Raw genomic sequence first — 25829 nt, 5'->3', positions numbered from 1 at the left:
GTAACATCATCTCCAACACCAGCTCCTCTTGTTCCTACTAAAGTTAGGAGGGCACCAAAGACAACACTACCAACCTCATCTGCACCAGCCAGAGCAGGTCTTCCAAGATACACAACAAGGGGATTCAGTTCACCTAGAACATCTGATGTTGGAGCAAATAAAGTACTGACACATAAGAGAAAGAGGAAACCTAACAACAAGTGGGATTCCTATTTCACTCCTATTGGAAATTACTGAATGAGTTTCTCTGAAACTATTGCGTGTTTTAATTTGTTTTCACTGAAACTGTTGCATGTTTTAATTTGTCTTCTCTTAATCCTTCTACTGAAGACGGCTATTATTTGTTGTGTATGAACTATGTACCAGTTATTTTATGTTTGTCTTCTCTGAAACTGTTGCATGTTTTAATTTGCCACAATCCAAGCACTAGAATTTACCGCCACTCACCCTTTCACCTCCTTTATAACCACGCCCATTCATCACACCCATTCACCACTCCACCAAACCGCTGCACTTCTCCACTCTCTTGCCTCTCCAACTCCCTCTCTTTGCCTCTTCGTTAGTCGAGAATCACCTCTCCATTTCTGGTGATGGCCTTTGGCGTCGATTGGTAGCTTGCCCTCGAGGAGGTCTGCGCCGGTGACGAGAAGAAGCTGGCGTAAGCCAGGGAGGTGACCACCTGGTTCGCCAGCTCCACCATCCTAAACAACCACGCGCCTAGTTCGTCGTTCAGAGTGCCTTCGCCAGCTGCACATGGAGCGAGCATGTTGCATCATTTAATCTAGTTCCATCTCACTGGACTACCACTACTGGCCTGAATGTTGCTATTTATCTATGTCTGAATGTTGCTATATTTCTATCTGTTTATCTATGTCTGAATGTGTGAATGTTGCTATATTTCTATCTGTTTATCCATGTACGTCTATTGCTATCTATCTATTGTCATTTGCATATCTATCTATTTTTAGTATGAAATGTGCTACCTAAAAGTATGAAATTTTCTGAAATGCAAATGCAACCATTAATACACCAACTACTACCATCTAGCTGCTAATACAATCGGCCAATTTTTTGCACATTCTTCCACTCCATTCAACTTCTCGAGTGAATCACTCCAACTAGCTTCAACTCCTAAATTTACTCCATTCTACTTCTCCACTCAATCACTACACCTAGCTGTAACTCCTATATTTACTCTCTCTACCACACTTCAGCACTCCACTTCTTCTCATCTCTTTAAATACAACACTCCACCTCTTCTCAATCTCACATCTATCACCTGCTCTTCTCCTCCTCTTCTCCTCCAAGCTCATGGCCAACCCTAACCCAACCCTTTCCCAACTGGTCGGGATGGATGGCTATGTTGCTTGGTTCAGCAAGAGGAAACCGCCAACTCTTCACAGACTACATGGAAATAGCCAATAGGTATAGCAGCGTGCAAGAGATGGTCGCTGTTGCAGATGTAATAAGGGACCATGCCACACAAGAGGAGAAGAACAACATGCATCGAGTCCATGGAGTGACGATGCCAGGTCTGCTCCCCATTGACATCTTGCTGTGGGCAATGAAGGAGGTTGATGCAGCCAACCCACAGAAGCATCAATGACGGGCACAGTACATGACTCGCTTTCATGACGACGAAGTTCAGGTGGTGGCACCACCGCTGATGCATGGCGCACCCATCGTCGTCCTGTACACAGATCAGGATGAGGTCCAGGAAGCGGCGCCACCAGTTCAATTGTCGGTGCGTCGCTCTGCAAGACTAGGTGGCAACTCATGTGCATGAAGTAGTTCTCATGCATCCAAGAAGCGCAAACCCACATCCAAGTGATGCATAAGTCTTTCTCTACCGATCATAATGTTTAGTAGGCTAGCTTCAGTTAGCTGGGTCCAGTAAGCTAGGTTTGGTCAGTTTGTCCAGTGTCAGTTTGTAATATTCATATCTATCTATGTTATAACTATGTTGCTTTCTATCTATTTATTTGTTCTGTCTATTTTAACCTTTGCCTGTTAATGTTGTTTCAATATATGAAAACAAAGAAAATGCTATCTAAACAAAATATAGGACTAACAAGCTATCTAAACAATTTTCTTACTTGCTTAACTTAGCATAGATAGTCTTAACATAAAAGTCATTACATCATAGGTAGTCTTAACATCATAGGTAGTCTTAACATCATAGGTATTCATTACATCATAGATAGAAACACTTAGTTTTGAAACCATTACAGATCATATAACAACCCCAAGGCCAACTATATATATAGGCCTTATATTTACTTAACCAACAGACCCAAAGGACTTCACTCATCCAGGATTACCTTGATCTGCTCTAGCTTTGCTTTGCATCCTCGACCAGCCTTGAAAAGTACTGCAATCATATACTTCATCTTCTTCTTCTTCTCCTCCTTAAGTAGGTCCCTCTCCCCCTCTACTTCCTTCCTGGATTTCCTCATGTTTTGAATTATATTAGCTTGGGTTTGAAGAATGCACCTTTGCTCCTTGGCAAGCTTCAAGTTATCCATGTCTATCTCAATCTTTGTGTGATCCTCAAGTTGTTTCTTCTTTTCCTTTAGTTCATTGATTGTCTCGGTGGTGTAGCCCATGTCATAAGATTTCTTGCCATCTTTATAGTCAAATAAGTTGATACTCCCTTCGTTCCTAAATATAAGTCTTTAAAGAGGTTTCATTAATGGACTACATACGGATGTATATAGACATACTTTAGAGTGTAGATTCACTCTTTGCTCCGTATGTAGACTTCTAGTGAAATATCTTAAAAGACTTATATTTAGGAACGGAGGGAATACATCATTAACCAACTAGCTATAGCTATTGCCTAGGAAGTCAATCTCTTTCTTTAGCTTGACCACCTCTTTCTCATGATCCTCTTTGTCCTTCACCCTACCCAAATTCTGCTCATGTTACATGTCCTAAATCCTTGCTAGGCACCTTTGTAGGATATCTGGCCAAGGAGCATCAACCCACCCCACCACCCCATAGTTCACACCTCCATGCTCCAAATGCAATGTTTCTAAAATTAGCACATATTACAATACTACACACACTGCATATTGGTTATCTGTTAAATAAAACCCTAGGTTAAGATGTATTTTTAACTGAATTTAGTTAACTATTTATTGCTGAAACTAAATCTCAAGATCACACATATCCACACAACAACCTAGGAATCTCCTCCGAGTCAGAGTACCTTCGAAAGCAACCATCTTGCTCGTCCTCTGCGTGTGGATCATGCATTTTGGTTCAGATTCAGTCACAGATCCATAGAAAGATGGATCCACCACAGTGTGAGGGGTTTCCAGCAAATATTTGAACCATAACATACATGGAATCAACCATTGCAACATTAATGACCTAACACTGACAAATACTTAGATCCGGGGATACATGTACTTACAAAGAGATCCTGCTCCATGCCAATCATGGAGATGTCGTCGTCCGAGCTCTCCAAGTCATTCCACGAAGGCATCCTCAACTTCTATTGACAACAATGGCCGCGGCGGCGGCGCTGGCGCAACCGAGGGAGAGAATGAGCGAGCAGGGAGGGAGAGAGTGAGTGAGCAGGGCCCCCACCTTGACCACCGACGGCCGACGGGGCCGTTAACAGCCGTTAACACCTGGTCGTCAGCGACTTGCCGCGCTGTCGCCTGAAATGCAGGCCCGGCCTGGCACAAACGTTTAACCGCGATGAAGCGGGCGAGTTTCAGACTTGATAGTTTTTTGCAATGGATTAGAAAAAATGATAGTTTTTGGTAAAAAAACGTAAAGACTAAAGTGATAGTTTCTGGACATCTTTGATGGAATTGTGGTAGTGTTTTTTAAAATACTCGCACAATTCCATCATACGTAGGCAGATCATGCGGTGGAGCTCAGCCCTCGGCTATGAACGCCGCGACGCGATCCAGGAGCTGCTTGGCGCGCTCGCAGTCGGTCTTCCCGAGGAAGAAGTCGTGATCCTCGCCTTCCGACTCGAACCACGCCGCGGCGCCCGGCGCCCGGCACGCGCCCGCGGCCACGCCCTCGTAGTACGCGCGGATCCTCCTCGCCAGCACGTCCTTCTCCGCCGCGCACACCAGCATCCTCTCGCACGCCAGCTTCTCCAGCGACGACGCGCCGGGCGCCAGCGGGTTGATCCTCGGGTCGTCCGCGCCGCCCACCGCGCCCGGGCACGTGTACGACCAGATCATCCCGTTGAACATGGGCACCGCCGGAGGCTCCCCCTCGATCGCCTCGCTCCCGCTGAACCACGGGTGCAGCAGCACCGCGCCCTCCATCCTCGGCCCGGAGGCCGCCGCCGCCGCCCTCACCAGCATCTCGTGCACGATGTTGGCGCCGGCGCTGTCGCCTGCCAGGAAGAGGCGGGCCGTGTCGCCATGCCTCGCGATCCACTCGTCCTGCGTCGACGGCGCCACCGTCCACTGGAGCGCGGCCCAGCAGTCGTCGTAGGCCGTGGGCAGAGGGTGCTCCGGGGCGAGGCGGTAGTCGGCGGACACCACGAGGACGCCGGCCGCGGCCGCGAGGGCGTTGACGTAGCTGTGGTACGTGGCGTCGTCGGCCGACCCGATGAGGAAGGCGCCCCCGTGGAAGTAGACGAGGACCGGGAGCTTCTCGGAGGGTTCTCTTAGCTTGGGGAGGTAGAGGCGCACGGAGACGCCGGTGTCGGCGTCGAGGACGACGTCCCTGGAGGTGACGCCGGTAGCCTCGTCCAGGCCGGCAGGCGACACGGTGGGTTCGTTGAGGCGGTCCATCTTGCCGCACTTGTAGATGCGGAAGTGCCCCGGGGACTCCAGCAGAACCTCGTCTTCGGTTTCGGCCTCCGTGGCAGCTGCCGGTAGAGCCCTGTTCTTGTGGGATGAAGACGTGCAGATGCCGGGGCATGGCGGAAAGGTGGTAGATAAGTAGCATGGTAGTCGGGGCAACTTTCTCCGACGTACGGTTAGTGGTCGGCAAGGCTGGGGTGCTGCCCAACCAGAACCAGCCCAGACGGCGGCTGCGCTCCTGGTGGCCATGGAGTGCCTTGGTGCGGTGAGCAATAGGATAACTCTGTGTGTGGTGAACTGGTGATGGGGTCGTGGTGCAGTATCATCATCAGCCATATATGTATGCATGGCCAAACTGGGGCTACGTATGGGCATGACTTCTCAACGGGACTACATGTGTCTGTAGCTCCTGGACGACATCAACGGCTTGACTTTTCAAACTCAAAAAGGTGTGCTTGGGAACATATACAACCCCTGCGGAACAGGCGGTCCTGTTGCTTCACGTGGCGGGCTCCTTCGCCTTCGCTGTTACCAGTTTCGCTGCCTCGGGCTTCGATAATTCGATGATAGTCGGAGCGCCTCCGCATTTTTGCGACGGAGACGACGCGCATCCGTCCGTGTCATTATCAGCGTTTGGGCTCCCTCGTTCTACATTTAGATTGAATATAAGGGGCGTTGGTCAGCTCAAACTTTTGGGGTCCGTTTAGGAAATATGTGTGGTTCGACTTTTTATGGGACAGTGACCGGATGACCTGCTCGGACGTATAAGATGGATATAAAGGATCCGACTGTAGATGTTTTAAGGATATTGATCTCGGCCTTCGGACTGTATCATCCGACGGTCCATAGATCGTGCAATTTATGCAACGGGCCGGTAAATGGATCAGCTTTTTTGAACACTGGGAAATTTGATCGGATTTCAGGAAAGAAAAATGTTCGCGAGTCAGCGTGGGTGCCAAACAGAGCTGCAATTGCCAGTTGGGGAAGACAACCAAGCCATGTGTGATGATGTGGTAGACTGGTAGTGGTACTGTGGACGAGAAGCCTTGGAAGGAGTTCAACATTGAACGTCCAAGAGGCGTGTAACCGCGTTAAAATAATATTTACAGTGTTGAATTAACAACTTTTTTACGGAGCAGAACGTTGGCTTCAACGGTCGCAGTAAAATATTATACACGTAAGTCGTTTCAGTCGACGCTGCAAAAGCCGACACGTGGAGGGGAGCGGGGAGTGAAGGAGAGGAGCTGTTGACCATCTCCCGCGCGAGCAAGTTGACGCCAGTGAGGTGGCACTGGGCGACGACGAGGCATTGTAGCTGGTCCGCGTGCGCGTGCAGTAGCTGCTACTGCGCCCCCACCATTGCGGGGATCAAGCCCGTGTCGCCCCACTCGACAAGGGCCCCCGTCGCGGGCTTGAAGGGGACGAGCTCGATGACGCCCGCGGGCGGCTGCGCATCAGGCTGCCGTCGCCCCCCGCTCTTCTTCAACGCGTCGTTGGGGCTAGGGTTTGGCGGTGGGGCACGCGACTCACGATGGGGAGGTGATGCGAACGGGCAGAGACGGGGATGGGGATGGGGAAGCGACAGAATAAATGGGAAGGTGCGGGTGGCGGCGTCAGCGGCTGGATCCGATGGTTGGTGGAAGTCACGCACGAGTCGTTGTTGTCCAGCGTGTGAAAGTGGACACACACACAAAATGACGGGCGATGTCGTTTTACTTCATGCATTAAATCAATTATAACGCGCGTTGGAGCGCCCAAAACGACCGCGCCCGCAAAAAAAAAGAAACGTTTTTTCACCGCACCGGTAAAATCGCACGTCTATTTTGAGATGTTATATAGCTAGTTAAGCGCACAACCCATATCCTGACCGCATATCCACCAGGATGTCACATCAACCAGACTCACACATCTGCCTTTTTGAAGTGTATTTTATGTATAAGAGCTGCCAACTGGATGTATCATGTATGGACATGTTAGATAGACTGTACTTCTGCCGGATTGGAGAGCAGCTGGATCCCGCTCTATAGATTCCCCTACACATGCATCTTCGTCCGCCCACTGCACATGGCCTTGCTGCATAATTAGCACGGTAGATAAACCTTTCAAATGCATTCATCGTCACAAAATGGACTTATTGTTTGCTAATTTATTTTTTCATGCGGGTTTAATTAATTAATGCAACGTGTGAATCTCTGCTCGTAAAAAGTTCTGCATGAGTCCTCGCTAAAGTTCGACGCCCGCATGTAGGATGTTTGGTAGTACTCTGCCAGTTGGATTCCTATATCTCTCTTGTATCTTTTCATGGGCCAGTAGAAATATCTAGCAGCTGCTTATGGATACAAGAATTAAAGCTTCTTGAGAGCATGTTCTGGTCTCACACACCGACATCTATGAGTTTAAGGAAATCGCACAAAAATTTCAAATAAGTTCTGTGTTGAAACACACCAAAGTTCTCCATATCTCTCTTTTATCAACTTGCTTTTTTGCACTAAGAAGTCTTGCTTTTTTGCACTAAGAAGTTGTGGATATGAGCCGGTGTGGATTGTCCAAACTCATTTGGTGCCCATGATATACCTCGTGGCATGCAACAGCTCCCACCAGCCATAAGCAAAATTATGTCGTCGTGATGGTTCGACCTCGTACGATCCCTACTTTCTCCCACTAACACTTCATCCCTACTTTCTCCCACTAACACTTCCATCGTACGATCCCTACTTTCTCCCACTAACACTTCCATCGAATTTTTTCATCCCTTCGTAAACCAGACGATAAACCAGCCGATTTTTATTTTAACCATCGTCTCTGGTCCGCCTGCGCGCACAACAACCGGCTGAAAGACGCTGTGCCGACGGCGCTTGGGCGGTTGCATCGCCTGGATCGCCTAGAGCTGGCCGAGAATAGGCTCTTCGGCGAGATCCCGGACGACCTGGCGCTCTCGACGTCGCTCTCCTTCATCGACCTCTCGCGCAACCGGCTGCGGTCGGCACTGCCGCCGTGCATCCTATCCATTCCGACGCTGCAGACGTTCGCCGCAGCGGGAAACGAGCTGACCGGAGGCGTGCCGGACGAGCTGGGCGGTTGCCGGGCACTCTCCGCGCTTGACCTGTCGGGCAACCAGCTCCCCGGCGCGATCCCGGTGGGCATCGCGTCGCTGATCCTCAGCCCTCAGGAGCAACCGCCTCACCGGCGAGATCCCCATGGCGTTCGCGACGATGCCGGCAATGTCCGTCCTCGACCTCTCCAACAACCTCCTCTGCGGCGAGATACCGAGCAACCTGGGCAGCTCGCCGACGCTCGAGATGCTCAGCGTGGCGCACAACAACCTCACCGGTCCCGTGCCGGCGACGGGGCTGCTGAGGACGATCAACCCGGACGACCTCGCCGGGAACCCGGGCCTCTGCGGCGGCGTCCTGCCGCTGTGCACGGCCAGCGCTCCGCGGGCTTCATCCTCCATACACCGGCGCTCGCACACGAAGCACAACATCGCCGCCGGGTGGGTGATCGGCATCTCGCTCACACTCGTGGCTTGCGGAGCCGCCTTCCTCGGTAAGGTGCTATACCAGACCAGATTGCTTAGGATACCCATGTCTCATCAAATACAGAGTCAGTCAGATGACCCTTTTCAGCAGATTTTCCTTTGCCTCTCTAAAGTGGCCTCAGAGGTAACACATAGTGAAAATAGACTATCGAGCGCTACCATGTGCCCGTAAGCTCTACTTTTACTTTCTTTCCACCTCAAGACTGTTTGTATCTTGCAATATTGGTTGGTTTGCCTTGAAACTCGCATCTTCTGCCTACATGTTGCACTTGTTCTAGATTCTTGTTGCTCCATTCTTCTAACTCAATTTGTATTCTGAAATAAGGTTTAAGTTTCAGATAACATGTTGGACATGAATATTCAGTAGTTACTGATAGACATAACCCTAAATTCTTGCCCCTGCTTGCTCTAAGCCTCTAACCTAGACGCTGTCTGCATACACGATGTGCCACATTGGGTCCTCCAAACCAGCCACAGCCTCCCCTTTCCTACCTCTACCACTCCCTGTACATTTCAGTCACAACCACTCAACTGAATCTCCTCCCCATCTTTTTGAGTCCAGAATTAGGTACCTCTGCTCCTGCACATTTTCATTCAAGTGAGAATGCAAATTAATGGTTAATGTGTGTTTGCAAGCGACTGCCCACTACAGTTATTTTTAAATCTTGGAAAAATAATGAAACTGTATGCTTCAACTCAATTTATAGCTAATGTTGTGACCTATCTTTTTCCATGGATCAAATGCTAGCTTTAGTTGTTCCAACTTGTGGTTTTCGTTATGGTCTCAATTGAATATAAGCACTATGGGTTGGTAATTTATTACTAGAAGGATGTTGTATCTTCCCCTCTTATATTTTAGTTCCATGTGTTTTTTGTTTGTGGATCACCAGATTGCAACTAATGAACGATTGTTGTGAAACCCAAGCAATGTAAAAGTTGCAAACGTTCTTTGTGCGATCTGGGCCCACTACATTTGCTTTCGATCTCATGCCACTCCATTTTCTGTATTACATTGAATTATGACAATGTCCAGGAAAAAGTGCATCTCATGTGTCGCATGAAGCTTTCTGTATTTCACGTCTCAATGCATTACCTACTGTTTTTCATTGTTGGCCATCACACATGTGGTTTTGCAGGCTCCTTGGTTTTAGTAGGTGGGGATCCCGGTGTTGGCAAAAGTACATTGATGCTACAGGTAAAGATACACATCTGGCTATTAATTGTTAAATTGGTATCCCTTTTCTTGTGTTTTCAACCCATTAATTCCCTGCATGCAGTTACCTACTTATATTTATGAATTTACACTTGATGTACTTATTCTTACATTTTGAATATTAGAGTTTGGGATTTCTGCACCTATTTCTTAGCTTTGGAATCTGACAACTTTTTTTCTATGTAGCTCGCTTCTATTGTATCTGAAGATTCCGAGGATCATGGGTCTTCTCCTGTTGTGTATGTGTCCGGTGAGGAGGTTGGTTATAGTCTTGTCCAATCTCCATCATCTGCACCTTCTAACTGTTTTGTGTTCTTGTTGACAAAAACTCCATGGATTGATCCATATGATTAGCTACCTATCTTTGACTTTTTTCAATTTTATTGCTATTATCCCGAACATTCTTTGAGAAAAAAAAATTGCGGCTTTGTCTGCAGAGCATCGAGCAAGTTGCAAACAGGGCCGATCGGATGAATATCAGGTCTAAAGATTTGTATCTATCACGGCCCCTCCGACGACTCCGCGCCCAGGCGCCTGTCCAACTTCCTCAACGCCGTCATCCTCGGCAACGTCATAAGTTTCGGGCGGAGCCCCCCCCCCCCCCCCGCGCGCCTCAGAACCGTCGCCTCGTGCCCCGATCTGGTCTGTTCTGATCTGTTTGTGCAGGGTTCCGGCAAGTCGGCCGTGCTGAACAGCCTCAACCGATCCATCGCCTATCGTCATCGGGTGCCGTTGCATCCAAAGACGGAGGCCTCCAAAGTCCAAACTATGGTGCTCGCCTCTTCTCGCCCGATGTTGTCGCAGCCATCGTCGGAGGCCTCCAAACTGTGATGTTGCCTCTATTCGCCTCGTGCTGTCACAACCATCGCCGGAGGCCTCCAAACTGTTGTCGTCTCTGCTCGTCGGGTGTTGTCGCGGCCATCGCCGGAGGCCTCCTAATTGCATCTGATCCACCTCCCATATCTGCTGGACAGATCCTCACCTCATACGCGCCTCTTCCCAGGTAAACCTGACATTTTCATTCATGCACGGTCCTCTTCACCTATTTCTTGTTGTTTTGTAGCTGCCAAGTTATATGTCTTCCTCACGCTCCGGGTTGGTCATCCTTAAACCTTCAGCAAAAAATAAGAGTTAGGTATTAAAATCTACGTACTTGTCAAAAGGAATTACTGTTTACAGGAAGCCCGTGATAGGATAAAAAAAATACGCTTACATATCTTCCGTGCTTCCTGTAGCTAAACGACCACTTCATCAATTTGGTGCCACATTCACTTTACAATGGTTAGATACAACATTCTAAAGCACGTATTTTTTTTTAGAAAAGGAGGCTCAGCCCCGGCCAACTAAAGCATGTAAATATCACTCCTTAATTATTGTCTATAGAGCTACCATGCTCTGACTTGTAAAACTGCAACCAATGTTTGATTAATGTAAGTAGTAAGAACAAGTATTGCAATTGAATAGTCAGAAATTGGCAGAATTGTCTTCCAGATCAAACTAAATTAGAGTATATGCTCGGGTTATACCCTGATTTGGCTAGCCATTATAAGATCAATTGACTCATGATTGAGTAGGGCATGGGTGTCATAGGAGAGGGGATGGAAGGAAAATGAGGTCATCTTTCATCCCTAAGGCACTGATTGATTGAAAGTGAGGTGGTTGATCCAACTATGTCGAAACAGTGAAGATCTGCTTGGAAGAATTTGGATGTTTTAATCATGAGTTGTCAGGCTATGTCATCCAGGGCCCACAAAAACAACATGTGTTTTCCTCATCTATAAAATATGTGATTCCAAACCAATTTGAAGATTTGAAAAATGAGCACCGTGATATACTAATTTTTTTCCCAAAAGAGGATGCCATTTTGGCTACAAGTACAGAACAAATTCTTCAAAGCAAAAGAAAGCCTTGAACGTGGAGCGTGTCGAGTAAGTGACAGTCAAACTTACCGGTCAAAAAAGCATGTGGCGGCTGTCAAGGGGACAAGAGTCTTCTCCTTATCAGCAGTTTGCTCTGCACTGTCAAAATCTTCTTGTTTACCAGTCCTGGAAAAACATACCAACCGCAAAACGGACCTGTCAGTAGCTTCAGAGACATTCATAATTTAACCGATCATAAATATCCCCCTTCTGTCGCTCCAACTCTCCCACCCACGTTCTCCTCTCACATATTTTTTCTCCAACCCTCCGAAAATCAAACGGTTCAATAAAGAAAAACAAATCCATAGGCCTCACCCCGCCCCCGTGCGCAAGACGCTAACCCTCCCTAGGCTGGAACCGCTCCCCTCGCTAACCCTCCGTAGGTTGGAACCGCCGCCGTTCTCGACGCCGGCCGGTGCCGCCCTCACCCCCGCGCGATAGCCGCCGCTCCCGGCGTCGCTTGGTCGCCCGCCCTCGCCCCCGCGCTAGCCGCCGCTCCCGGCGCCGCTCGGTCCCGCCCTCGCCCCCGCCCCGGTGCGCTCGGTGCCAGCCCCGCCCCCGCACGCTAGCCCCCGACCCCGCGCCGCTCGGTGCCGCCCCCTCCCCAGTGCGTTCAGGCGCAGCCTGCGTCGGGAGAGCTCGGTGTGGTCGCGCGACAGGGTCGACCTGTTCTCGCGGTCGCGGTTGTCGTGGGACGAGGACGACGAGGAGGCGCTGCGATGGGCGGCGCTGGAGAAGCTGCCCACCTACGACCGCGCGCGGACGGTGGTGCTGGCCATGCCGGAATGGGAGATCAAGGAGGTGAACGCGGACAAGCTGGGCGCGCAGCAGCGCATCGCCTCGGACGGCGACGACCACGAGTGCTTCCTCTCCAAGTTCAAGGACCTCGTCGACCGGTACCCCCCACCCCCCAGCTTGAGCTTCTCACCTCCTCTAACATGTTAGACTCTCGACTTGTGAACTTGTGATGCTCATTTGTCGTGTGCTGATGCAGGGTGTGGATCGAGCTGCCGATGACCGAGGTGAGGTACGAGAACCTCAACATGGAGGCGGAGGCGGAGGCGGAGGCGGAGGCGTACGTGGGGAGCAGATGCCTGCCCACCATCCTCAACACCTATGCCAATGTGCTGGAGGTACGTCGTCAAACACAAGAACTCTCTCATTCCCTTTTTACATGTTGAGCCTGCCATGAGAGTTTCACACTGTTAGATTGAGTGGAAGAATGTCAAAATTGTCTCTAGGAGAGAACACAACACGCTGATGTTGATTGGTTTTTATAAAGATTGGCAGACTTGGCTACCCATTTTTCTTACTATCTTCATGTGCTTCCGTGTTCTGTACAATTATTGTATTTGACATTCATAGTATCTTGTGCAGTCAGTATTTGATGTATACCCTTGATTTTCGAAGTAACCCTTGATGATAAAAATAGACAGGCCCAATCTTGCCACTTCCTGATAGTGAGTGGCTGAAGGTGCATCTTGATGTATCTTTTTTACGAGCATATGTACGCATGCTGTTGGATGGGAAATTTTTTCTTTTGGTGATTCCTGCGAAAACACAGGGGTAGCTTATCCTAGCACAATTGATTAATTTTGCTTGACCAGCTAAAGCTCACGCTCTATCTGCAACATGATGTTCCTTAATTCGGTAAGACAACCTTATATTAGGCTAATTAATTATCTATATTTTGATCTGCACTTTGTGGATTGCTTTTCTTTTTCTTTGACAACTTGATTTCTTGATGTTTCAGGTCAGCCAGTGCCCAATGATTTTTAGATTCTTGCTCTGCCCTGGCCTCAAGGGTGTTCATCACCTGTGTTGTTCTCATAACGATACACTAATGCAGGATTGGTATTTATATTTATTTTTTCTTTTTCTTGGTTTGCATATCTGTGAATATTGTGAGCCTTAATTTACATGCTACCATGTGTGCCATTGTGCCCATATAACGATTCTTATTATTTTCTCGAACGGGTATAGTAATTCTTACCGAGCCACCACTACTACACAATTTTCTTATCTGAATTGATGCAAGAAATAACAAACTAATACAGGAAAAGGGGTACAATTTTCTACACAATAATCTATATATGCCCTGCAGTACCCGTGAGCATGCAGATAGGTAGAGATTTATAAATTGTGTAGCTTCTCGTTCCTGTTTTTTTTCATTGAAATTTTGGATTTGGAAGCTAATCATGGATTGTTTCAATTTCTTGCAATATATTACCAAATATGATGAAGGAAAAGATGTTGCCACTGATGATGACGACACTGGGTGAGATATTTCATGGTTGCACTCTTGTGTTAGTAACTTCCTATAGCATACTCCATGAAATATTCGGTAAGATGACATATTCCATGAATTTTGTTTCTCATATTTATATATAACACTCAGTGAACTGAAGATCTGGGCACAGTGTAGAATTCTTGGCTGATTCTAGAATTTCTGTGTTGATTAGTTGGATCAATAGATTTTTATGAAGTTCAAGGTGTCTTTCACTGTACTATGCCATATTTGTCTTATCTTTATAGTTACAATATTTCTGCATCATCGGAACAATGATGTTGGACTGATATAAATCATTTGGGATCAGTGTTATCTTCCCCACGATGGGTGCTTCCTTATTATGAACAACTATAGAGACATTGGATTCCACAAGGTGGGAGGCTTGTGTTCACTGATCCCTTTTAGATAGGCGCAGAGGTTAGAGTTTCTAAGTTCGTGAAATGGCATATGATCCCTTGGAAGGCACAACTTATTTGATAGATGTACTCCACTCCTTGAAGTCAAGTCTGAGTAGCCTTGCTTCAAGAGTCTAGGTGATTTCGGTTCTTTTAATGTAAAAATCTTATGATGGGGCCTCATACAATAGAGTGTAATCATGTATGTTGGAGACTTGGGAAATCCAAAAAAAGCACCTCGTCTTGCAGGTTCATGGCATAATTTGAAGTCATGTTATTTTTTTTACTGCGCAAGCATGTAGATGATACATTTTTGGCAATTGGATCAATAATCATGTCATTAGTATGCAAAAAAGGTGTAGATCCATAGACCAATACTCCAATATTTGTTTGGTTTCTTATGTATTTATTACCCCTTCACACATATAACTTGTGTCTCTTGCTTCTTAAGATTATTGCCTGGTATGGTGTCCAATAAATTCAGAGATTGCCTGTGCAATGGTCTATACCAACAAAGATAATGACTTAGAAAAAATAGATGACTAGCCATTGAAAAGCATAATAATGTTTCTATTTCTTCTTCATGACAATCAAGGTCAAACAAATACCTTCATGTTTATCAGAATGAATTAAATTGACAGACAGTGCCACTCCATTAATAACTAGAGCTAGCAGTGTGTTCACCTATATGGTTACATTTTCTTCTTAGAAGAATGTACCATGCCGGAATTAGTCTGTGCATTAGAATTGTATAATCGTTAGTGGCGAATTACTCATTGTAATAAGCGGTCAATACACAGTTTTGTTACTCCGTTGCAACGCACGGGCCTTTTGCTAGAAATATCATACTAGGGTGTTGGAGTACTTGTAATTGTAGAAATATCATCATATTTGATGGAGGCAATAATATCAGGTATGTACATGTTCCACGTCACATTGGTTATACAGGTGGATATACAAGGAGGGTTGGTGATTATATGTCCCTTTGTTGGTACGTCATCGTCCCTACTAATCAATTCATAGATCTTCTAATGTTTTGAAGAAATGCTCAAGCAATAGTAGGACGAGATGACCAACATTTAACTTGAGGACACTGCTAGAGCTAAGATGGATGAAGAGAATGGATGTGGAGAGGATGGAATGGCAAGTTCAAATATGCAGCTTTTTCTCAATGCAAGGAGGGTGGTGAAACAGAGGATGTCATAGGAAATTGGGGACACGCTTCTAATTTGGAAAATATGAAGTAAAGGCCTCTCCCGCTATTTCATGGTACAAAAACACATTGACTGTCTAGGAGAAAAGAAGTATAGAAAGGACCGGTATTAGTCCATCATGTTTGACATACACTTCTGAATTATAACAATTATTTGTTCAATGTATTTATATATATTTTTCTGTTTCGTGGCAACGCACGAGCACTAAACTAGTATATATAATGTAGTTATGTGTCTAGACGAGTATGGCTAGAAGTTTTCAACGTGCTGGAAAAGAGCACACTCAATCCATATTGGGCTGATCCTAAAATTAAAAGTAATTTTCTGAAAATGTTGTATGTGAGACAACGACTAAAGTCTTGAACCCGTACTCAAGAAAAATTACATTCTTTGTGCACTACTCGAATCGACATATATGCCGAGTGTCACGGACACTCGGCAAAGGGCCAATAACCGTCGGTAAAGTCTTTGCCGAGTGGTACATTCGGCAAAGGACACCGACGTACATCTCTCACGCAAGCAGGAATTTGCCGGAAGCCAGGACATGGATACTCGGCAAAGAGTTTGCCAAGAGCCATACGCGGCACTCGGCAAAATAAAGTAGCTAACAGACCGCACACGGGGCCAATGGTTGCCATGTGGAAACAAGCTGACATGTGGGTCCAGAAACATATGCCGAGAGTGACTTTCGGCAAAAGTAGTCAATGGGAAAGCGACACGTGCCAGCTGCCTGACATGTGGGTCTGCCTGCTACGCCGAGCGCCTAGTTTACCGAGAGTGGTACTCGGCAAAGATACTCAATAGGAAAGCGCCACGTGTCCAACGCCTGACATGTGGGTCCGCATGCTACGTCGAGCGCCATGTTTGCCGAGAGGGGAACTCGGCAAAGGTACCCAATAGGAAAGCATCACGTGTCAGACAACTGACATGTGGGTCTGCCGAGCGTCGGGTTGCCGACAGTCTCCCTTGGCAAAGTTAGCCAATAGGGAATCACCACGTGGCGAGCGCGTGACATGTGGGTGTGCTATATATGCCGGGCGTCGTGTTTGCCAAGAGCCGCCCTCGGTAAAGACGTCAGACGATGCTACTAGTTGATATCATTTTGCGAGAGGCCTCTCGCTAAAGATTTTATCACTGTCTAGTTTCACAGGCTTTACCGAGAGCCGCTCTCGACAATGTTTTGCCCAACAGTATTTTTTGCATTTTTTGTTTATTTCCTGCGGCAAAACATATACAACAACAGTTGATAGACCACTTGATAGAGGGGAGGGTCCCGATCTTTTAGTGAGATGATAACTATCGATTTGGTGGAGATGACTATGACGATCCGACTACAAACGTGCACAACGTCGCGTCTTAGCAATCGCTAAACCAATCTCCAAGAGGTTATTGACCACGCCGGAGCACGATCAACCTGACCACGAAGGTCTATTCCTGCAAGCAATCGAAGAGCAAGCAAGAATATGATATTGCAATCTGAATATTGCGAATATATATGAAGTATTGATAAGGGTGGGGATCCGAAAGCGGTCTTAGTCTGGTCGTTGGACACAAACGAAGTACACGAAGTTGCAATGGCTAACTTTTAACTAAACAAATCCCAAGCAAAAAGCTACTAGGTTGATCTACTTATATAGGAGCAAGGGATGGCGGCCAAGGAGGTGGGTGGACATACCAAGGCAGCCTAAAACTAACCCTAGGTCGTACAAGGCCTATGGGCCTAAGTGGAGGTGGTGCAACACCTTTGGACTTGTTGTTTGACTCGGATTCTGGTGCAATGTCATTTTGTTTGGTCGAGATCTCCACGTTCCGGATGAATTTGAAGGTGATTCCAATTGGGCCTCAAATCCAGTACAATCTAGTTTGTAACCCAAAAAGAATCACGCAATTCGGAGTCCGGATGAAAAAGTTGAATGCGTTTTGGATCAGGTATGTCTGTGCAGTCCGAATCTGAGTCCAGAACGTGAAAGACTTGGACTCTATCTTCTCTTGGGCTAAAAGTGACGTGAGAGAACTTCTTGAACAGCAACTAATTATTTCCTTTGACATGAGAGGACCTCTTGAATAGCATCCAACCATTTCCTCTTCCCTTGTCATCACACGTGATTCATACAAGTGTTTGACCATTCTGCATTTAGGCATACAAAAAAACAGGTGAAGTATTTTTGTTCCGGATAACATAAATAAATTATTGCATGAGTTTTATCTGAAATCACCTCAAATAAATATGCATATGCAATGATTGTGATAATATCAAAGGTAGTCATGTCCTCATCAGCAACATATAGTGCATCACACATGGAACATCTCACATATATGCATCATTGAACAAAAAATAAATGATTCTCAAGAACAACCCACATAAAATAAATAGTGCATAAAACATGCAATAGTTGTCAAGCACACTCGAATACCACAAGTTGACAAGTCTCAAGATCACACAACATAACATGAAATTCGCACGATTTTGAAGATCGGAGTGGTAACATTAACATCAGAAGGCGTCGTTCTGTTGGCTTCCCCAACTCCACCAACTTGAGGTAAAACTACCGGAACATTGTTCGACCCTTGTGATGGATTGAGCTGTTATGGATTGACCCAATATGATGAATGCATATGGTAATGCCAAAATGGTGATAGAAATAGTTCGAATGAAACTGACAATGTTCCACTCTGCGTCTGTGGCATCTCTCGCACTAGTTTGCCTTGCATAGAATAAAGATTGACCTCCATACATTGTAAAGACTTTAGTATATCATCTTGTGCCTTCAACTTAGCCCGGTCTGCATCTCGTTCTTTCTGGGTGTCATTCAGTGGAGTCTATAATAAGGCAATGCAAATGTCATTCTTGTTGAAATGCAAACATGAAGGACCATTAAGGATCAATGAAGAAGCATTGACCTGAATTTAATCAATAATGGTCACGGTATGTGGTACGTGACGCTCTATGCTAGGAGTAGATCCAGTTGTCATAGCACGTAGTGCGTTGACTCTCAGAAGGGAGCAGGTTATGACAGAATCAAGGTGAACTTCCATCCAACCTTTCAGTCTACTGCCTGCCGCGACAATGGACACAACAGGGTCAAACGGCATCACGTTAGGACTAGCCTCTTGCCTGTACGCCTCCTTCAATTTTTTCGTGTAGTTCTCCCCATCTGACCGGGATTTAGAGTTGATCCAGTCCCTCTCAGGGTGGAGAGGGTCCTTGTCCTTTTCATCTTTGGTACGTTTCTTGGTTCATGCCTCGAAGTAAGATATATCATCGCTAGTGTCTTCTTTGTGCAAAAAAAAGCGATCCAAACAATCAAGGAAATGCTCACAAATGAAAGAGAACATGATGAAAATAAAAGGATGTTGTTGCCTACATATTTGGAGACGACACGTGGGATGGTGAGGTTGCCTTGACGGTGTCCTGGACAACCCATCAAGTTACATCGTTCCCCTATTGCCTTGTGTTCATCCTTCCACCCTGGATCCGTCCACGGTGCGACGATCTTCTCCCAGCACGGACGTTTGTCAGCACACCACCGGGGAATCACGTGTAATAAGTAAATAGATGCATCTTAGTAAGGAATCTAATTTGCGGTAATGTAGGGAATAACAGGCGTTCATCGTCAGTTGCCTTGAAGTACTAGTCCCGTGTAATATGCTTCCCTCGAGCAGCCCCTTTGGGAATCTTCTCATTGAGATAGTCAACGTGATACTTGACCACTAACTGGACACGCTCCTCATAGTGTATGTCATGGACTAGTTTCTTGGCAATATTCTCAACCACCACATTGGCGCGATCATTCTCACCATCTACACATGTAAAGAAATCCTATAAACATGCATACATGTGAGAAGGGAAAAATCATGACTATGGCAAATTTAAACCTTTTGGTATTGACATGGCGGTGTTTGAAAGGACTTACCCAGAAATCATTGACAACTCGCAAGGCTCTGATACCATAAACCCTCTGATGCATATCCAGAAAATTTGGAGCGAGTTTGTAGTGATCCCATGACCAAGCTCGCTCAATGACCCCGTTCGACAAAGTGACTAGTCTAAGATAATTTAACCTACAAAGACCCCCAAGGATGCCACTCGGCGGGCGTGGCGGATGCCTCTCACCAGCTTTTATTAGGCTCCTACATTTGGAAGAGTGAAGTCATATTATATGTGATGAAATGACAAAGGTACAATTTATATGGGATGAGTCGATATAACCACTTACTTGTCTCCCATTAGTTTAATCAAACACGTTTCTATGCACATATGGATGTCTTGGAAGCTTTGAAGGACCATGCAGTCACACTTTCCCTGTGGAAGTAGTGCTGATAGTCAAACCACCCGGGTGTGAGCCGCTCACCTGGTGGTGCTCCGTCACTCATGAGGGTCCATCCCCACCCTCAGAAACCTGACGGACAACCAGGCTCCTCTCGACGACATCGTCCTCCAGCACCTGCTCCTCATCCTCCTCATCCTCACCCGCCTCCTCCACATCCTATATTTTCTCCTCCAGCCGTCGTGCATCCTCCTCCTGAGGTTGGCGAAGCACCGCATCAGAGGATCCAGGAGAAGGAGGTGCTATACTCTGGGCTGCTCTACGTTCTTCTCGTCCCCCTACTCGTCCTCCTCGCCCTCCTCCTCCTTGTCCGCCTCCTTGAGCCGCCTCCTCTCTGCAACGTCGTCTACCTCCTCGAGCCGCCTCCTCTCCTCGTCCTCCTCCTACCCGCCTCCTCTGCCTCCTACTCCTCCTCCCCCGCATCCTACTCGACCTCGTTGCGCCCGTTTTTTCAAAGGGGGTTATAGACCCACCGGTCATTTGACCTTCTTGGTGGTTGTGGCCACCTTTTTCACCGGTCGAGCAAGTTGATCAGAGATCGAGGATGTCGTCACTAAATGAGAGGCCTTGAGCAAAAGAGTAAAGATTAGGCCTCTGAGCTGACCTCATTGATGTGGGCGATCCAAGAAGCTGTTGGAAATACGCCCTAGAGGCAGTAATAAAGTGGTTATTATTATATTTCCTAGTTCATGATAATTGTCTATTATTCATGCTATAATTGTATTAACCAGAAACAGTAATACATGTGTGAATACATAGACCACAACATGTCCCTAGTGAGCCTCTAGTTGGCTAGCTCGTTTATCAATAGATGGTCATGGTTTCCTAGCCATGGACATTGGATGTCATTGATAACGGGATCACATCATTTGGAGAATGATGTGATGGACAAGACCCAATCCTAAGCATAACACTAGATCATATTGTTCGTCTGCTAAATCTTTTCTAATGTCAAGTATCATTTCCTCAGACCATGAGATTGTGCAACTCCCGAATACCGTAAGAATACTTTGGGTGCATCAAACTTCACAACGTAACTAGGTGATTATAAAGGTGCACTACGGGTATCTCCGAAAATATCTGTTGGGTTGGTACGAATCAAGACTGGGATTTGTCACTCCGTGTGACGGAGAGGTATATCTAGGCCCACTCGGTAATCCATCATCATAATGAACTCAATGTGACTAAGGAGTTAGCCACGGGATGATGTGCTATGGAACGAGTAAAGAGACTTGTCTGTAGCGAGATTGAACAAGGTATAGGCATACCGACGATCGAATCTCGGGCAAGTATCATACCGGTAGACAAAGGGAATTGCATACAGGATTGATTGAATCCCCGACATTGTGGTTCATCCGATGAGATCATCGTGGAACATGTGGGAGCCAACATGGATATCCAGACCCAACTGTTGGTTATTGACCGGAGAGGTGTCTCGGTCATGTTTACATGGTTCCCGAACTCGTAGGGTCTACACACTTAAGGTTCGATGATGCTAGAGTTATAATGGGAATAATATGTGGTTACCGAAGGTTGTTTGGAGTCTCGGACATCACGAGGTCTTCCGAAATGGTCCAGGGGTAAAGATTCATATATGGGAAGTGGAGATTTGATCGTCGGAAGTGTTTCGGGAATCACCAGTAATGTACCGGGACGAGCGGAAGGGTTCCGGGGGTCCACCGGGAGGGGCCACAAGCCCCAAGAGGCTACATGGGCCGAAAGTGGATGGGAACCAGCCCCTAGGTGGGTTGGTGCGCCACCATCAAGGTCCCAAGGCGCAAGAGAGGGCTAAGGGGGCAAACCCTAGACGTGGGGGCTGCCTTGGGCGCCAAGCCCACCCTAGGGCGCCGCCCCTCCTCCACTTGGCCGCCGGCCCCTCTCCCATCTAGGGTGGCACTCGCACCACCTAGGGAAACCCTAGGGTGTCCGGTGATACGTCTCCATCGTATCAACTTTTCCAAACTCTTTGCCCTTGTTTTGGACTCTAATTTGCATGATTTGTATGGAACTAACCCGGACTGACGCTGTTTTCAGCAGAAGTGCCATGGTGTTGTTTTCGCGCAGAAATAAAAGTTCTCGGAATGACCTGGAAATTTACGAGGATTTTTTGTGGAATATATAAAAAATACTGGCGCAAGAATTACCTGGAGGGACGGAGCCAGGAGCCCACAAGCCTAGGAGGTGTGCCCCCCTAGGCCCGCCTGACAAGCTTGTGCGGCCCTCGTGGCTCCGCCGCCTCCAACTCCAGCTTTATTTAGTCTCTCTCGCCTAGGAAAAATTAAGAGAGAAGAGTTCATCGCGTTTTACGATACGGAGCCGCCGCCACCACCTGTTCTTCCTCTAGAGGGCAGATCTGGAGTCCGTTCTGGGCTCCGGAGAGGGGGAATCGACGTCGTCATCATCACCAACCATCCTTCATCGCCAATCCTATGATGCTCTTCATCGTTCGTGAGTAGTCCCATCATAGGCTAGCTCGACGGTGATGGGTTGGATGAGATCTATCATGTAATTGAGTTAGTTTTGATGGGGTTTGATCCCTAGTATCCACTATGTTCTGAGATTGATGTTGCTACTACTTTGCTATGCTTAATGCTTGTCACTAGGGTCCGAGTGCCATGATTTCAGATCTGAACCTATTATGTTTTCATCAATATATGTGTGTTCTTAATCCTATCTTGCAAGTTGTAGTCACCTACTATGTGTTATGACCCGGCAACCCCGGAGTGACAATAGCCGGAACCGCTCCCGGAGATGACCATAGTATGAGGAGTTCATGTATTCACTTTGTGCTAATGCTTTGTTCCGGTTCTCTATTAAAAGGAGACCTTAATATCCCTTAGTTTCCATTAGGACCCCGCTGCCACGGGAGGGATGGACAATAGATCTCATGCAAGTTCTTTTCCATAAGCAGGTATGACTATATACGGAATGCATGAGTACATTACATTGACGAACTGGAGCTAGTTACATATCTCCCCATGTTATAACTGTTACATGATGAATGTCATCCGACATAATTATCCATCACCGATCCAATGCCTATGAGTCTTTTTCCTACTGGTCCTTTCTACGTTACTTTACCGCTACTACTGTCACTACTGCTAGTGTTGCCGCTACTGCTGTCACTGCTGCTACCGTTACTATCACACTACTCTGCTATTGAAACTTTGTTGTAGATACTAAGTCTTTCAGATGTGGTTGAATTGAAAACTCAACTGCTAATACTCGAGAATATTCTTTGTCTTCCCCTTGTGTCGAATCAACAAATTTGGGTTGAATACTCTACCCTCGAAAATTGTTGCCATCCCCTATACTTGTGGGTTATCAAGACTATTTTCTGGCACCGTTGCCGGGGAGGCATAGCTCTATTCTCTGAGTCACTTGGGATTTACGTCTGTTGATCACTATGAGGAATCCGGGAGATCCAAAAACTAAAGTCTTGCCCTCAACTACGAGGACAAGTAAGGAACTGCCATCTAGCTCTACACTCGATTCACCTTCCGTTATGACTAAGTTTGCGACACCACCACCTACTAGAAATTCAGATATGTCGCTTATGCTTGATGATGCTACTTCTGTTATCCATGATGCTTATGATGATGCTTTGCTTGATACTGCTTTGCCACTCTGTGCATTTCTTGATGCATAAATGGCTAAAGTTGCTGCTAAATGTGATGATACTTCTGAAACTGCTGAACTTATTGAAGTAGAAGCTGTGTTTTCACCTGTTAGAACAAGCTCTCCTATATATGAATTGCCTGATATACCTGAGGGTTATGTTATGGAGGGATAGGTAGCTGAGGACTTTCTTGCTTGTAAGGATAGCTATGATCTTGAGAATTTATTGCGCAAGTGGAAAGAAAAATCAGTGAATGCTAGAATGAAATATGATCCTAAGTTTGCTACCTCACCCATCTTTGTGACTGATAAGGATTATGAATTCTCTGTTGATCCTGAGTTGATCACTTTGGTTGAATCAGATCCTTTTCATGGTTATGAGTCTGAAACGGTTGTAGCACATCTTACTAAGCTGAATGATATAGCCACCCTATTCACGAGTGAGGAAAAGATTCGCCATTACTATATCCTTAAGTTGTTTCCTTTCTCGCTAAAGGGTGATGCTAAGACTTGGTTTACTTCTCTTGCTCCTAGTTGTGTGCGTAGTCCCCAGGATATGATATACTACTTCTCTGAGAAACATTTCCTGCCCATAAGAAATAAGCTGCCTTGCAGGAAATATATAACTTTGTGCAAGTTGAAGAAGAGAGTCTCCCACAAGCTTGGGGGAGGCTTGTCCAGTTATTGAATGCTTTGCCTGATCACCCTCTTGAGAAAAATGAAATACTTGATATCTTTTATAATGGACTAACCGATGCTTCTAGGGACCACCTAGATAGTTGTGCTAGTTGTGTTTTCAGGGAAAGAACTGTGGAACAAGATAAAATTCTATTGAATAATATCTTGAGCAATGATAATGCTTGGACTATTCCCGAACCACCTCCGAAGCCAACTCCAAAGAAAAGAGGTATTCTATTCCTCAGTCCTGAAGATACGCAAGAAGCCAAGAAATCTATGCGAGAGAAAGGTATTAAATCTAAAGATGTTAAGAATCTACCACCTATCGAAGAAATACATGGTCTTGATAACCCGACACAAGTAGTAGAGGTAAATTCTCTTCGTAGATTCAATGAGAGTGATATTCCTTTTGATAAACCTGCTAGCTTATGCTTAGATGAATTTGATAACTTCGTTGCCAAACAACAAAGTTTCAACGATTATATTAGCAGACAATTGGAACAAAATGCTCGCATGATTAATCACATAAGTGCTTGTGTGGATAGAAATGTCAATGATCTTAAGCTTTTGAGTAAACATGCCTCTATGGTCACTACTCAAGTAGAATAAGTACTTAAGGCTCCAAATGACTTGCTCAATGAGTTGAATGACAATTCTGTTAGAGTCGTCACTAGAGGTGGTAGAATGACTCAGGAACCTTTATATCCCGAGGGCCATCCTAAGAGAATCGAACAAGACTCTCAATGAGTTAGCACTGATGCACCTAGTCATCCTGGTAATAGGAAGAAAAAGAAAGATGATAGGAACTTGCATGCTAGCAAACATGTTGCTGTTACACCTAGGAATCCAAATGATATCTTTGTTTCTGATGCCGAAACACAATCTGGTGATGAACATGAGCCTAGTGATAATATTGATAGTGGTGTTCATGATGATGCTCAACCTAGTAATGATAAGGATGTGGAGATTGAACCCAGTGTTGATCTTGATAACCCACAACCTAAGAACAGGAGATACGATAGTGATAATATTGATAGTGGTGTTCATGATGATGCTCAACCTAGTAATGATAAGGATGTGGAGATGAACCCAGTGTTGATCTTGATAACCCACAACCTAAGAACAGGAGATACGATAAGAATGACTTCATTGCTATGAAGCACAGTAAAGAAAGAGAACCATGGGTTTAGAAACCCATAAGCTTTCCTCCCAAACCATGCAAGAAAAAGGATGATGAAGATTTTGAGCGCTTTGTTGAAATGATTAGACATGTCTTTCTGCAAATGTGTTTGACAGATATGCTCAAAATGTCTCCTTATGCTAAGTACATGAAAGATATTGTGCCTAATAAAAGGAAGATACCTGAGGTTGAGATTTCCACCATGCTTGCTAATTACACCTTCAAGGGTGGAACTCCTAAGAAACGAGGTGATCTCGGAGTGCCCACTATACCTTGCTCCATTAAAGGAAATTATGTTAGAACCGCTTTATGCGATCTTGGAGCTGGTATTAGTGTTATGCCTCTCTCTCTTTATCGTAGACTTGAATTGGATAAGTTGACACCCACTGAAATGTCTTTGCAAATGGCCGACAAATCAACTGCTTTTCCTATCGGCATTTGCGAGGATGTGCCTGTTGTGGTTGCTAACGTTACTATCTTAACGGACTTTGTTATTTTGGATATTCCCGAGGATGATGCCATGGCGATCATCCTTGGAAGACCCTTTTTAAACACTGCGGGATCTGTTATTCATTGCAACAAAGGCAATGTCACTTTCCATGTTAATGGTAATGAGCACACGGTGCACTTTTCGAAGAAACAATATCGTGTTCATTGTATCAATGCTATTGAAAA

At 46.0% G+C, this 25829-nt stretch overlaps 1 protein-coding gene, 1 long non-coding RNA gene and 1 pseudogene across 2 annotated transcripts; 2 read left to right on the top strand and 1 right to left on the bottom strand.

Moving 5' to 3' along the window:
- Window positions 1–3240: 3240 nt before the first annotated feature.
- LOC123399411 (2-hydroxyisoflavanone dehydratase-like) lies at window positions 3241–5100 on the bottom strand. Its single transcript, XM_045093826.1, has 2 exons — window positions 3868–5100; window positions 3241–3686 (listed from the first exon to the last, which is right to left on the bottom strand). Exon 1 carries the CDS (start codon window positions 5028–5030, stop codon window positions 3891–3893), a length of 1140 nt encoding a protein of 379 aa, XP_044949761.1. The 5' UTR covers window positions 5031–5100; the 3' UTR covers window positions 3241–3686; window positions 3868–3890.
- A 1111-nt stretch (window positions 5101–6211) lies between these two features.
- LOC123396886 lies at window positions 6212–8491 on the top strand (annotated as a pseudogene).
- A 900-nt stretch (window positions 8492–9391) lies between these two features.
- Window positions 9392–10006, top strand: LOC123399962. Its single transcript, XR_006610459.1, has 3 exons — window positions 9392–9514; window positions 9719–9790; window positions 9970–10006. It is a non-coding gene; the product is annotated as an uncharacterized LOC123399962 (long non-coding RNA).
- The last annotated feature ends 15823 nt before the right edge of the window (window positions 10007–25829 follow it).

This window comes from Hordeum vulgare, chromosome 5H (genome assembly GCF_904849725.1).
Source record: "Hordeum vulgare subsp. vulgare chromosome 5H, MorexV3_pseudomolecules_assembly, whole genome shotgun sequence".
In the NCBI taxonomy this organism is placed as follows: Eukaryota; Viridiplantae; Streptophyta; class Magnoliopsida; order Poales; family Poaceae; genus Hordeum; species Hordeum vulgare.
The sequence above is the reverse complement of the archived record's forward strand: the minus strand, read 5'-3'. Positions and strand labels throughout refer to the sequence as shown.

What these genes read in the sequence shown, in the direction of transcription:
- LOC123399411 (XM_045093826.1), bottom strand. Translation starts at nt 5,030, where the DNA reads ATGGCCACCAGGAGCGCAGCCGCCGTCTGGGCTGGTTCTGGTTGGGCA.